The 15336-nt window shown below is 49.6% G+C and overlaps 1 protein-coding gene across 1 annotated transcript in view; it reads right to left on the reverse strand.

Moving 5' to 3' along the window:
* Positions 1–698: 698 nt before the first annotated feature.
* Positions 699–15336, reverse strand: part of SPATA13 (spermatogenesis associated 13) — a 145613-nt gene continuing 130975 nt past the window's right edge. The window contains exons 11-13 of the mRNA XM_042781169.1: positions 13481–13853; positions 7081–7155; positions 699–874 (exon numbers count right to left, since the gene is read on the reverse strand). Coding sequence (XP_042637103.1) covers positions 699–874; positions 7081–7155; positions 13481–13853 — 624 coding nt within the window. The remainder of the gene's footprint in view (positions 875–7080; positions 7156–13480; positions 13854–15336) is intronic.

The raw sequence follows: 15336 nt of genomic DNA on the forward strand, positions 1-15336 counted from the left end.
CCTAGGTCCTTCTGCACCCCACAGCCTACCGCCAAGTGATGAGGACACCACATGCTCGCTTTGCCTAGCCTGCGGGAAGGGGAACCTGTCAGATGGAGCCCGCATCACCACAGCAGGGAACACCACGGCCATCTCCACGCAGCCGTAAGTCCTCTAATGTACGAGCCCCCTAATGAACGATGGTGGCCAACAGCAGCTCTCCTTCCAGGTCTGCCCAAATGTGTGCTGGCGAGAGGCAGCACGAGACCAGGCCCATCCCGTTGGAGCCCTTCGCAACCCAATGCACATGTGGCCCCCTAACCCAGCCGTTCCTTAGGGGCTGTGGAGGAGCGCTGAGCTCTGAGTGGAGCTGCAGGGTGGGTCAGGACGGCTGCGCTCATCATCAGCCACGCCGCCGTGGCTGGCCAACTCGGCACCCGCTTCAGAGCACGTTCTGGTCCCCAAGGCCCTGCCACATCAGAGCAGGCCACGGAGCTTCTCATGGCTGTGAACATTGTGCATCATGACCTCCTCCTCCCTTCCAAGAAGGCAGCTGGGGTTCTGGAGGCACAAGATAAGGCAGAGTCTTCTCCTCCTTTGATCTCCCATAAAGAAGTGTTCAGCACGGGGTCCACGATGCGCTCCTTGGATTCAGCACAGCAACGACGGCACTGCCTCCTCTCCTGGTCACAGCCCGGCGCAGGGGCGGCCGCCTGCCTTCACTTCTTGAACGGGGTGAGCTTGTTGAAGGTGTGCCAGAAGAGCGAAGGCTTCCGCTTGGGCTCAGCCAGCGCGAAGACCTGCTGCTGCGGGAGGCTGGTGGGCACAGTGATGTGGCGCTGGTGGATGGGGAGGAAGCTCTGGTGGGGCGGCGGCACAGGGCACCCGCTGTAAGCTGGGCCGGGAGGGAGGAAACAACACGCATGGAGGCTCAGCGACTCACCAAGAACACGGAAGAATTCTCAGACAATTCTTCTTTCAAATTAACCAGAAGTACACTTGCCAGCTATCATTCAGGAAACACTTATGTTCAGACACTGGGTGTGAAAGGAGCCTTGGTGACACAGTGGTTAAGTGCTCAGCTGCTAACCAAAAGGTGGGCGGTTTGAACCTACCAGCAACTCTGTAGCAGAAAGGGGTGGTAGTCAGCTTCTAAAGATTAACCAAACAAAACAACAAACTCACTGCCATCGAGTTGATTCTGACTCACAGCCACCCTTGTTGGGTTTTCAAGACGGTATATCTTTACGGAAGTAGACTGCCCAGTCTTCCTTCTGAGGAGTGGCTGGTGCGTTTGAACCGCTGCCTTCTGGTTAGCAGTTAAATGCCTTAGGCACTATGCTACCAGAGCTCCTTTCTGTAAAGATCACAGCCTCAGAAACCCTATGGGCAGCTCTATTCTGTCCTCTAGGGGCGCTGTGAGTCAGAATCTACTCCATGGCAGTGGGTTTGGTTTGGCCTTTGCTTCTGTGAAGATTGACAGCCTTGGAAACCCTGTGGTGCAGTTCCACTCTGCCCTCTAGGGGCGCTGTGAGTCAGAATCAACTCCACGGCAGTGGGTGTGGTTTGGGCTTTGCTTCTCTAAAGACTGACAGCCTTGGAAACCCTGTGGTGCAGTTCCACTCTGTCCTCTAGGGGCGCTGTGAGTAGCAATCCCTCCCATGGCAGTGGGTCTGCTTTGGGCTTTGCTTCTGTAAAGATTGACAGCCTTAGAAACCCTGTGGTGCAGTTCCACTCTGTGCTCTAGGGGCACTGTGAGTCAGAATCGAATCCACGTCAGTGGGTGTAGTTTGGGCTTTGCTTCTGTAAAGATCGAGACCCTTGCAAACATGGGTATACGGGTGGATAGCTGGGTGGACAGGCTGAACTAGTAGGTATGTCTATGAAGCGGAGAGTGTACCCAAGACCATGTATAGGGTTGGCAGACAGTGGTCCTGTAAGTTTATGTATATAATCTGAATTCCCAGGTGTACGTATAGTAGAGCTGACAAGGGACAAGGCTGTAGTCACAGCCAGCTACCCAGAAGGACAGAGCAGATGAACCTGTGGGCTTGGGACCACAGTCGCAGGGGACATCAAGCTCAATTAGCGTAACATACTACACAAAACATCGTTCCACCTCCTACTTTGGCGAGTAGTGACTGGGATCTTAAAAGCTTGCAAGCAGCCATCCAGATGCAATGATGGGTCTTCTCCTCATCCAGTGCAAAGAAGAATGAAGAAAACCAAAGATTCATGCAAAGACTTAGTCCTAGCGACTGGTACACCATCCGACCTGCAGCCTATATGACTATGAGACCAGAAGAACTAGATGGTGCCCAGCTACCACTGTCAACCACTTGGAAGGGGATCTGTGTAGGAGATCCTGGATAGAGAGGGAGAACATTGTGGAACAAAACTCAAAATCATTTGGAGGAAAAAAAAAAGGGGGGGGGACTAGGTTTCCTGGTCTGATAGAGTCTGGTGGAACCATTGAGACTATGGCCCCTAGCTGCCCTTTGGGTCTGGAATTGAACCCACACCTGTGGCTTCCAGCCAAACAAAAGACAGGCATATGAGCTGAACATTTATCTGAGGTAGATATACTACTTGGAGAGAACAATCACGGGAGAAAGAAGGGCGGTGTATGCACAGGGAGACAGCTCAGGGGACAGGAGTGCATGGAGGGATGGACACAGGGAAGAGGTAACTGTTGGGAGGAAGTGGGAGAGGAGCTGTTGCATTGTGGGAAATTGTGTTCAATGTCATGAGACTATGTGAACTGCTGTACGGAAAGTGAATTTGCTCTGTAAATTTTCACCCAAATCACACACACACACACAAAAAAAGATTGACAGCCTTGGAAACTCCTCTATGGGGCAGCTCCACTCTGTCCTCTAGGGGCGCTGTGAGTCAGAAACGACTTGACAGCAGTGGGTTTTTTTTTTTCCCTTGAATACTGCCATGTGGCACTTTACATACATTATCCCATTTAATCCTCACAAAAATACTTTAGGGGAGAGAGAAAACGTTAGCTTGACTAGACAGGCAAGGAAATAGAAAACTAGAGGTCCGAGTTCTGGTAGCATAACGCCTAGGACATTTCTCTGCTAACCAGAAGGCTGGCAGTTCAAACCCACCAGCTACTCCTCGGAAGGAAGACTGGGCAATCTACTTCCGTAGAGATATCACCTCAGAAACTCAGGGAGGGGTCACTATGAGTCGGAATCGACTTGACAGCAGTGAGTTTGATTTTTTTGAAGGTCACACAGTGGGGACAGTGGTGGTGGAGTAGCAGAGTTCTTGCCTTCCACGCTGGAGACCCAGCCCACGCACCTCAGGTCTACCCACCACCAATGTCCACGTGTGTCAGAGGAGCTTCCGGGAGGCTTACGTGTTGCTGTGATGCTGAACGGATTTCAGTGGAGCTTCCAGACTAAGAGGGACTGGGAAGAAAGGGCTGGTGACACATTTTCAAAAACTCAGCCAATGAAAACCCTACAGACCCCAGTGATCTGATCACCAACCAATCACGGGGATGGAGCAGGACCAGGCGGTGTTTCATTCTGCTGTGCGTGGAGCGGCCGAGTTGAGGCTGACTCCACAGCAGCTAACGAGAAGTCACATAGAATTACAGGACAGAATCAGAACGAGGGAGCCAGCTGGGATGACAAACTTCCAGCGGAGGCACATAGCTCATATTGCCTCAGCCCAGGCCTGACCACCCACTGCTGTTGTTGTTAGGTGCCATCGAGTTGGCTCCAACTCATAGCCAAGCCCACATACAACAGAACAAAACACTGCCCGGCCCTGAGCCACGCGCACAATTGTTGTCATGCTCGAGCCCATCGTTGCTTAGCTGGGTAAATTCGAGATAACCTAACCTCTCTGTGCCTTGGCTCTCTAATCTCTAGAATAGGACAAGGGCACCTACTGGGCTGCCAGGGGACTTAACCGAGTGGATGTAAGTTAAGATGGAAACACTGCCGGTGCCTGGAAAGTGCTCTCAAAGGGTCTGTTCTCATTACGATGACTCCACTGGGGCATTCTACCCATTAATCTCTTTAATAAAGGACTGTTTTATTAGAATAGGCGTTCTAAATCTGTGAAGTAATTAAAAAGGTTTATTAAAATTAGCTACAAATCAAAAGGTAACTATGTAAGTTATGAGCTCTGGTGGCACAGTGGCATAAGGCATCTGACTGCTAACCAGAAGGCTGGCAATTCAACCCACCAGCCGCTCCACGGAAGGAAGATGGGGCAATCTACCTCCATAAAGATTTACCACCTTGGAAACCCAACGGGGGTTGCTACAAATCAGAATAGCAGGATATAATGCAAGAGTATCATGTCTACTTTCAGAAACACATAGGACTTGGCTCTGAACCCACGTCTGCCCTTGACTTTAAGGTCTTCCTTCTCTCACAGGACTGTGTCAGTGAGTCGACTCTGACTCATGGTGACCCCTTGGTTACGGAGGAGAACTGCTCCACAGGCTTGCTGGCTGTAATCTTTTGGAAGCAGATCACCAGGTCTTTCTCCTGCAGTGCCAGGCCGCTGAGTGGGTTCGAACCACCAACCTCTAGGTTAGTAGATGAGTGCATACCATTTGTGCAGCCCAGGGATCTCCTACAGGGCTGTGTTATTGTTATTAGCTGCCACTGAGATGATTCCAACTTACGGCAACCCCTAGTGCGCAGTCCATAGGGTTTTCAAGGTGGTGCCCTCTGGGAAACCCATCTCCAGGCCTTCCTTCCGAGGCGCCTCCGGGTGGGTCTGAGCCCCTAACCTTTGGGTTAGCTGTTGCTGTCAGGTGCTGTCAAGCTGGTTCAGCTCACAGTGACCCCACACTCTGCACCACCCTCCCAACTGCCGCCATGTTGGAGCTTTGTTGCAGCCACTGTGTCAACCCCTCTTGTTGAAGGCCTTGCTCTTTCTCAAGACCCTCTACTGTTTGGGCCACCCAGAGACCCCTTTCCGGCTATGGTGGTGTAGGGTGCCGTTGAGCCACGCTCACTTGGGATGACCCAGGGGAAGGGCAGAGTGTCCCACAGGACTTTCCGGGCTGCAATCTTTGACGGAACCAGATCGCCAGGTCTGCCTCCCACAGAGTGGCTAGGTGGTTGTGAACTGTCAACCTTCTGCTTAACAGCCAAGCACTTAACAGTGTGCACACCAGGACTCCTTTCCAGACCAAAACCCATTGCCACTGAGTCAATTCAGACTTGCAGAGGCCCTACAGGACTGAGAAGAACTGCCACAGAGAGTTTCTAAGGCTTCTGTAAATCTTTACAGAAGCAGAATGTCACATCCTGACTACACCCCTGACCTTCTGGTTTGCAGCTGAGCACTTAACCAGTGTGCCATCAGAGCTCCTGTACAGTGCTTGAACCAAACTAAAACCCACTGCTGTCGAGTCGGTTCTGACTAGATCTTATAGGATGGAGCAGAACTGCCACAGAGAGTTTCTAAGGCTGCAAATCTTTACAGAAGCAGACTGTCACATCTCTCTCCCATGGAGTGACTGATGGGCTTGAACCCCTGACCTTCTGGTTAGCAGCTCACTGCTTAACCAGTGTGCCATCAGAGTGCCTTCACAGTGCTATTGAGGAAGGAGATTAAATAAGATGATACATAGGAGGTGCCTGACACACAGCTACCATCCAGGCTGAGGGAGTGAAACTAACAGATTCTAACAATGGGTATTTACTAGTCACTGGCCATTCAAAGGAATGCAAAACTAATAAAAAAGGGTTTTTCTGCTGTGAAGACACTTCTCCTGAGTGTGCGTGGGGGTAATCTGCACTGGAGACAGGCACAGGGAAATACTAAGTGCTGCTGTGGTTCGATCCAGGGCTTACTTGCTCTTCATTTTCATTTAGGAAAATTCTGAACAGGATAAATTACTCTTAGAGTAGAAAGTCAATCTAAAAGAAAGTTCCTAAGATGACTATGTATATTATTTAATTCCTGTTGGGCTAGATAATTTACATGATCTGCATGTGGAAGATTGTTTTTTTGCAAAGTGGAGCTCCTGCGTACATGGCCTAGGTGCCCGAATTTTAATAATAAAAAACTCACTGCCATCAAGTTGATTCCAACTCACAGCGCCCCTAGAGGACAGAGTAGAACTGCCTCATAGAGTCTCCAAAGCGATCAATCTGGACAGAAGCAAAGCCCAAACCAAACCCAACTCATAGCACCTCTGCAGGACAGAGTGGAACTGCCCCCATAGGGTCTCCAAGGCAGTCAATCTTTATAGAAGCAGATGGCCTCATCTTTCTCCTGTGGAGTAGCTGCTAGGTTTGAACCACTGACCTTTTGATTAGCAGTGGAATGCCTTAACCACTACACCAGCAGAGCTCCTTATTTTAATGACAGCCCCCACCCCTGGGGCATTCTCATGGGAGCACAGGGTCACAGCACTGCCGTGCTCAATGAGCTACTGGGCCTTCTTTTTGTCGAATTCACTGCTTGCTCCATGGAGTTTCAGAGTTCTTTTCTTAAATAGAGAGTCTCCAATAGCTGACAAGAGACCTTCATTTCCCTCCAACTGGTAGACTACATTAGCCAGATGGTAATACCAACGTTCCCTCAGAAGGCAGAGGGGCAGGGAGGGGGTCAGCAGGACAGGGGGCCTAGAAGCTTTCTGGCACCATTTTAAGAAACATTTCACTGCTCCTTAAGGAGCTCTGGTGGTACAATGGGTAAGTCATTTCACTGCTAACTAAAAGGTAAGTGGTTCAAATCCACCAGCCACCCCATGGAAGAAAGATGAGGCAGTCTGTTTCCATAAAAATTTATAGCCTTAGGAACTCAATGAAGGCCTCTGAAAGTCAGAAACAACTCGATGGCAGTGAGTTTGGTTTTTTTGTTCACTGCTTTATGAAAAGTGAGGAACCCCAGGGCATTTTATACACCCACATTCATTATGAGTAAATCCTGAGGCACATTCAAGACTAGGTACAGACTGCTTTGGCCCCATCCTTCTGAGTTTCACCCATACTCCTCTTCTTGTTTCAGGTTGGCCTCTGTGCATGGCACTGGCCGGCCCTGTGCCCCATTTTAATTCCAATGCTGATACACATGAAGGTGGTGAATGGAGCCTTCTGCAAACCTTACCTTTGGCCTTTCCATGTCCTGCCCTTTGTGCATTTAACATGGCGAGTTTCTTTTGATGTTCTGAAATTTCCATTCCTGGATTTAAAAACAAATACAACATATACTCAACACATGGGAAAATATATCAGAATAAAACTTACACCCAAACCCATCTGTATGGTCAGTAATTGCAACCTCCTAAAATGGCTCCCAGACTCCATCTTGTCTGGACAAGAACTACAAGCCATTTCCCTACCTCCCCTTGTCACTATTCCCTTGCTCCTCCTGGCATGTATTAACCTAATCTTAGAGTAGTTTCAAGCCATCAAGCTTGCTAATGGCAGTATCTTATCAGAGCATACACAGGTGATTGTTGTAGGACACTGCCCAGGGCCCCCTCCCGATTGGGACCTGGCACCACCCAGTCTGAAACCAGTCATGTAGCCCCCTTATTCCCAGTCATAAAACCCCACCCCCAATTCCTCAAACTCTGGTATAAGTATCCCTGCTAAGTGGGAGGGGTTAGCAGTCATCTTGGATCCATTCTGGCCTGCCACCACTGGGCACTGAACTGCTAGCAATGTTTGTAAGCCTGCTTTCTTTGTCCTCATAATCCTTGTCCCTGTTCCTTTGCTTCTTTTCTGAATAAACGGTCACATCTCTGACTGCGCCTCCTGGGAAGTGTTTTGGACTCTTGCTACCTACCCAGGAGGAAGTTTAAACCTCCTTGGAAAATTCCTATAATACCATCTCATTCCTAAGGGTGAGAAAATTCACTGTAACCCCAAGCAAAGAGCTGGATCCTCTGGAACCCTCAGAGGGTGAAGAAACCAGAGAAGGAGACGTAGCAAGGAAGACTGTCACTAGGGTGCCCATGTAATTATCTTCCAAGCTAGGGCTTTTTGGGGGGGGAAAAAAAAAAAAAGTATTTTATTGTGTTTTCGGTAAAGAACTATTCGACAGTTAAGGTTTCCATTTCATAATTTCTACACAAATTATTCTGTGAAACTGGGTCTGTTCCTCCCCATGTGTGACGTTCTCATTTCCATTCTGCTGGTTCCATTTCCATTCATCTGGAGTCCCTGTCCCCTGACTGTGTCATCTTGTTTGAAAGTCATTGCTGACCATTTGGGACCCATACAGGTGATATGTTTAAAGGATCACAGCACTCATGGGTGATGTTTACTGTGTGAGCCAATCTGCTATTCAGCATAAGGTGACTTCAGGGGTAAGCTCTGGTTCAAGGTTTGCAGAGTATCTAGGGGCAATAGTTTTGGGGAGTCTTCCAAGTCTTGCTTTTTTATTTTTTTAAGGAATCTGCGGCTCTGTTCCACAGTTTTCTCCCACTCTGTCAGGGTCCATCTACTGTGGTCCTGATCAGAACCGTCAGCAGTGGTCAATCACAATTAAAAAAAAAACCACCAGCCTTCTGGTTAGTAGTTAAATACCTTAGGCACTACGCCATCAGAGCATCAGGGTACTTTTTTCAATCTAGGATAGTTTTAAGAGTGAAGTAGTGCAAATGGCCCATCCAAGATGCAACAACAGGCCTCTCCTTGTCCAGTGCAAAGAAAAATGAAGAAAACCAAAGACACATGGTAAGAGTTAGTCCAAGGGACTAGGGTCCCATGTGGACCTCAGCGTGCATGACCCTGAGACCAGAAGAACTACGTGGTGCCTGGCTACCACTGTCAGTCACTCAGAAGAGATCAGTGCAGCAGATCCTAGATCGCACAGGAGAAAATGTGGAACAAAACTCAAAATCACAGAACACCAGGCATACTAGTCTGACAGAGACTGATGAAAAACTCTGTGACCCCTGGTCACCCTTCAGGCCTAGAACTGAACTCACTCCTGTAGCTTCCCCTCAAGCAACAGACAGGCGTAGAACGTAAACATTTTCACCAGGTAGGTACACTCCTTAGAACAATCAACCACGAGAGATCAAAAGGGTAGCATTTATACAGGGAGAAAGCTCAGAGGGCAGGAATGCATAGGAAATGACACAGGGAAAGGCGACCACAGGGAGAAAGTGGGAAGAGAGCTGTTACACTGTGGGAATTGTAATTCAGTGTCATGAAACAGAATGTGTATAAACTGTTGAATGGAAAATGAATTTGCTCTACAAATCTGCACCCTAATCACAATTAAAAAAAAAAAAACAAGTGAAGTGGGTGCACAAAAAATTCACTGCTATCAATGCGATTCTGACTTAGACCCCTCCTTGGGTTTCCGAGACAGTATCTCTATGGAAGTAGATTGCCCAGTCTTCCTTCCGAGGAGTGGCTGGTGGGTTTGAATCGCCAGCCTTCTGGTTAGCAGTCAAATGCCTTAGGCAGTATGAGACCAGAGAGGTGGGTGCAGTTCCTAATTTTTCATGGTGTACCAGCACAGGCCCAGACGTTCCTGGGTAGATGCTCACAGAGGGTTATCCTTATCATAATCCTAAAGAACAAGGCCCTAGAGGAGTGGACAGGTCACAGGGTGCACCTCCCTGCCATGACAGCTGTGTGACTCTGTGATTTTATCCTGAAGGAAGGTGCGAAGTAGCAGGACTGGATCTCATGTGTCCTCACAGTGTCTGGTGTGTGCCTTTAATGTCCCCACACTGACAGGGTCTGCAAGAGAGTGGCTGTGTCTGCACACAGTGGGCAAAATGGATGGAAATGAATGACACAGGCCGATCTAGAGACGAAATGAGCCCCAACCCAACAGTTAATGACACAAGGCCAAGCAAGGATGCGGAGAGGAACAGCCTGTGTTCTCAGAGAGACTTCCTGTGGAAGGCAGTACCAGCTGAGGTGATGGGGAGCTGGGCATTGGTGTGTTATGCCTGGTGCCCCTGGGTGGTGCAAGTGGTCAACACAATTGGCTGCTACCCAAAAGGCTGGAGGTTCAAGTCCACCCACGGGACCTCAGAAGAAAGTCCTGGTGCTCAACTGAAAACCAGCGCTGGAAACCCTGTGGAGCACAGTTCTAGTCTAATGCACGTGGGGAGCCTGTTTTCCTGGGGCCGTGGTGTCCCGACACAGCCTAGCTCCTGGCATCTCCTCCAGGTGTCCCACACTGGTTCTTGCACTCCTCTTGCCTCCTCAGCCCACACTACTCTTTTCTTTTTTTTTTTTTAATTGTGATTTGGATGAAAGTTTACAGAGCAAATTCATTTTCCACACAACAGTTCATATACGTTTTGTTCCATGACATTGATCACCAACCCCACTTCCTCCCTATGTCCTTCTTTGTTATGCATTTGTGCCATCTGCGCTTTCTCCCTGTACAATGCTGCCTTTCTGATCTCCCATGGTGATTGCTTGAAGGAGTGTACCTACCTGGTGTAAATGTTCACTTATATGCCTGTCTAGTCTTTGGCTAGGAGCTCTGGTAGCGTAGTGCCTAAGGCACTTGACTGCTAACCAGAAGGCTGGCGGTTCAAACCCACCAGCCACTCCTTGGAAGGAAAGTTGGGCAATCTACTTCCGTAGTGACACTGCCTCAGAAACCCAAGGAGGGGTCGCTGTGAGTCGGGGGGCGACTTGACGGCACATAACAACAACAACAGTCTTTGGCTGGAAGCCACAGGAGTGAGTTCAATCCCACGCTGGAAGGGTGACCAGGGACCAGAGTGTCACGGGTTTCACCAGTCTCTATCAGACCAGGAAGCCTGGTCTTTTTTATGATTTTCAGTTGTATTCCACATTGTTCTCCCACGCTATCCAGGACCTCCTATTTGGCCCACTCCACTCTTTTAACTCCATCCCCAGTTGGGGCCCGGCTCTCACTCTCCTGGTTAGCAGTGCTCCCTCCCTTACTGCCCACACATAATGTACCGTGCTGCCAGGAATGACATGTATCACAGGACAGGGGTCTGGGTCCTATTTTACTCCACACTCCCTCAGTTCAGACTCCACAGCCCTGGAAGTGCAGCATAACACTGAGGTCTGAGCTCACCTGGACTGGAAGGAGGATTATCCTTCACTCCACCTTGGCTTTAACACCCATGGAGGCCTGTGGCATCCTGGCTTCCATTTAACACTTCGGGCCCAAGACCCTAAAGAGCTTGGGAAGCATCTGGACCTTGAGCTTAAGGCCATGGGTGCTGCCATCACTGCTGCCAAGCACAGGAGTTGGGGTCTGTTTTGGTTCCCTAGCGCTGCTCTTACAGAAGATACCACAAATGGGTGGCTTTAACAAACAGGAGTTAATTCTCTTACAGTTTTGAAGGCTGGAAGTCCAAGTTCAAAGTGCCAGGCTCTAGGGGCTTCATGAAAGCCCAAAGACCTTGGGCTTCAGCTCTGCCTCTTGCTCTCAACCCACTGGAGCTGGAGGCTTTTCTTAACTCAGGCAGCTGCTGGCTGCTGAGGCTGACAAACCCAAGGTCAACAAGTGAAAAGGCACAGTCCTGACAGTATCAAACCACACAGCAGGACACTGATTCAAGTCCATTAAATATACCAGGATTGGCAAAGCATGGGAGGCTGCTGAATGAAGACTCAGCTACATGCGGGGTCCAAGTATGCCATAAGCTAAAGACCTTCCTCAAAGTTGCTTCTTACTTACTGGAAGCAGCCCACATCCCTAAAGCAGCTACTCAGCTGCTCCAGTAGATTCCACCATGGAGCTGATTGCCAATCTCATCATGGGGAATAACTACCACCAGCTGCCCAGCCAAGCTGACATACAATCTTAATTACCACAGGGTCTCATTAGACCAAGCAGTATCACGAGGTCAGCAGAAGCTGGCAAGACGGAAACAGCTGGGCAGAACAGCACCTCAAAGTGGCAAATGCTGACACATGGCCTTAACTTTAACACTGATGCATGGTGACGAGCTTCACGGTGAGAGAGGCGAGGAGAGGCGCACAGAGAGCTGCAGGGTCTGACTCCACCTGGGCAGTGTTGGTTCTCAGGGCTGCTGTAAGAGAAACACCCCAAGTGGATGGCTTTAACAAACAGGGATTTATTGTCTTACAGTTGAGGAGGCTAGAAGTCTGAGTTCAAAGTGCCTACCTCTGGGGCTGAAGGCCCCTTGGGCTTCAACTCTGCCTCCTGTTCCAGGCCCACTAGACCTGTGGCTTTTTCTGACTCATGCAGCTGCTGGCTGCTGAGGCTGATGAACCCAAGATCTATAAGTAAAATGGCATGATCCCAAGACAGGCAAGCAGCAGGGCAGACCACTGGTTCAAGTCCATGAACAATATCTCAAAACTGGCAGGTAACATGGCAGCCACTGAGATGGAGCCTCAGCCAAACACAGAATCCAAAATCTGCCAACAAGCTAGAGACCTTCCTCAAAGCCTCTCCAATACTGGAAGCAGGTCACACCTGAAGGCAACTACTTAGGTGCTCACAGCAGATTCTAACATGGAGTGATTACAATCTCATCACGGGGAGTAACCACAGCCAGGTGCCCAGCCACTCAAACCCACAGCCCAGCCAAGGTGACAAACAACTGTAACTTAAACACAGGCAGCAAAGTAAAATCTACAGCAAATGTACAGGTGATGTGGGAGACTTAAGACACACAACATCCTGATCAAAAGGGGGGATGATGTAAAACAGAATTCCAAATTCTCACAGAATCCAGATTTTCTGGAGCCACTGAGGCTGGATGAATCCCAGAGATGGCTGCCCTGATGTAACCGTTAAGCCTTAAACTAAACGCACGCTGAGCCTTCTTTAACCAAACAATTAGCTTATTCAGAAGAGAATGTCTGCCCTGAGCATCGTGCTCTTTTGAAGAATGAGCTATAAGGGACTGAACTGACAACAGCAACTTGAAAGGTCAGAGGGAAGCTTAGGGGACAGTGAGTCTGTGTCCAAGGGAACGGACAATTTGGAAATGGATCGTGAGAATGGTTGCATGAGTTAAAGATTGGAATCAATGTCACTGAACTGTACGTGGAGAAACTGTTGAACTGGTGTGTGTTTTGTTGTATATCCTTTCAACAACAACAAATAATAATAGTACTAAAGACTCATCTGCTATGTCTAATGGCTTAGGCAGGCAAAAGCCACCATAGTGGGGTTCAGTCTCTGGGGTCACCCGGACCTAGGTCTCAGTGCTATTTGGCCCTGGTGTAAAAGTAGAATGTTTCCTTAAGCTTTATTTTCCTCACCTATAAACTGAACATAATAATTAGTATCCATGTCATAGGGTTTTTTCAAAGATCAAATGTGACAACCTAGGTCAGTGTGACCCACAGTACATGGCATGAGATAAACAAGAAAAAAGTCACCTGCAGGAAGTATGTTGAGCACGGTGTGCCCGACAAGCAAGTGGAAAGAGTGCCATCTCTTTTTCTTTCCCAGTGGCAGGACCTGACTTGGGGGCATCTGGGGGGAAAGCTGGCACGCGGGGCAGGAGACTAAGGCTACAGAGCAAAGGGAAGACACGAACACTGCCGTGCCTGCCGCCACTCACCCAGCTCCTGGTCTTCCTGCACCCTCCGCCTCTCGTCCGCACATGCCTGTAGCCACCGCACCTTGTCCTCGTGCTTCTTGGCACAGAACAAGTGGACCTCGTCCGTGACCTGGCTGACAAGCTTGAAGGCGTTCTTCACGGTGAGGTTGAAGTCGCGGTCCCGCCCGTCCGGCAGGTCCACCGGTGCCATGGCGTCCATGTCCGTCCGGCCTCTGTAGTACAGCATATCCCTGCGCAGCAGGTCCTTTTTGCAGGACACCAGCTGGTGGTCGAACAGGAAGAAGGTCCGCTGCTGGCTCTTGCCCTGCTTTGTGATCCTGGTCAGCTCTCCAGAGTGGATCAACTCGGAGCTCCGGTCCAGAATGTCCAGTCCCTGGAATGACAAAAGCCCATGACAGCCCCCCCAGTGCTGGCCGCTCCGGGCTTCCAGGACGTGGGAGAGGCCTGTGGACACAGAGTCTTCCTCAGACTCCCCAGGTGCTTCCACTCCTGCCCCTGGTTCTCAGCTGGACAGGCCTCAAAGGCCGTTTCACACCTCGCTTTCCTAATCTCCACGTGGGGGTTAATCCTCCAGGTTACCTGAGACATCTTCCTTCTAGTCAAGAAAGCTCTGCTGAAAAGCATGCTGGGTTAATGGAATCCAGTCAGGATTCAAATGGAGCAGCTCAGGCCAGTCCTCGAGAAGATGGAAGCTGGGAAGAGGCTTTGCGCGTGTGAGGCTTTCGCACTAAGCACGCTTTTGCTCTGAGTCACGCAAGGAGCAGTTCCCTGGAATGATGACTAGCAGAGGGTCTTGGACACAGAAGGCCAGATGGCAAACGGCCAGCAAGAAAGTGGAAAGCTTCTGACAATAAACTATCCTCTCCTTGCGAAACCAGGGCAAAAAAATCATACTTTAAAATATTTATGTTGCTACTCCCGAGACTGTGGCCTTGAGTCACGTTGTGGGCCTAGAAATGAACTTACTCCCACGCCCTCTGGCCAAACAACAGACAGGTGTACAAGGTGAGCATTTACACCAGGTCAGTACAGTCCTTAGCACAGTCCACCGTGGGAGGTCAGAAGGGCAGCATCTGCACAGGGAGAATGCTCAGAGGGCAGGAATGCATGGGAAAGGACACAGGGAAAAGATAGTCACAGGGAGGAAGTGGGAAGAGAGCGGTTACCTTATGGGGATTATAGCCAACGTCATGAAACAGAATGTGTATGAACTGGTGAATGGAAAATGAATTTGCTCAGTGAACTTTCACTCCCTCCCCCAAAAAGATTAAAGAACAAAATGTATACGTAGCAAAAAAAAGAAAAAAATTTAGGTTGGCTCTAGTTCAATGGAACCTTATATGTTTGTTATGAAACAGGCCAGTGCTCTGTTACGACTTTATCCTCCTTTAGTCCCAGTCACGGACGGTATCTTCTGGAGGCAAAAGGCTTTACTCCCCAATGGTACTTCTGCTGACTCGCCTAAAGCACGCCTATGCCCGAGACTCCTCACAGCATGAGGAGTTAGACCTGGTGATCTGTGAGGTCCCACCCAGCTCCAGGAGTCCACGAGGCCCTGGAATCTTTCCCACTCTCACCACTACCACTGACTTTAGGCAAAAATGCAACCCCGCCTGGATCCCGATGATCCCAGCCCTCTGGGAAAGTCCCACAGGGTCAAAGCAACCAATCACCTAAGGTGGGATGAGCCTGGCTAGACCTGAGAACAGGCCTTCAAGCTGCCGGTTTACTGTTGTTAATGCCAGTGGGAGAGCTGGGTGGTTATCTCTAAAGACAGACTCTTGTGGTTTGAATCTGGCTCTGTCACTTCCTAGCTGTGTGGCTTTGGGCCAGTGACTTACCTTTTCCGTGCCTGA

This window comes from Orycteropus afer, unplaced genomic scaffold (genome assembly GCF_000298275.1).
Source record: "Orycteropus afer afer isolate SDZICR_OR568_19922 unplaced genomic scaffold, OryAfe1.0 scaffold00092, whole genome shotgun sequence".
Lineage (NCBI taxonomy): Eukaryota > Metazoa > Chordata > Mammalia > Tubulidentata > Orycteropodidae > Orycteropus > Orycteropus afer.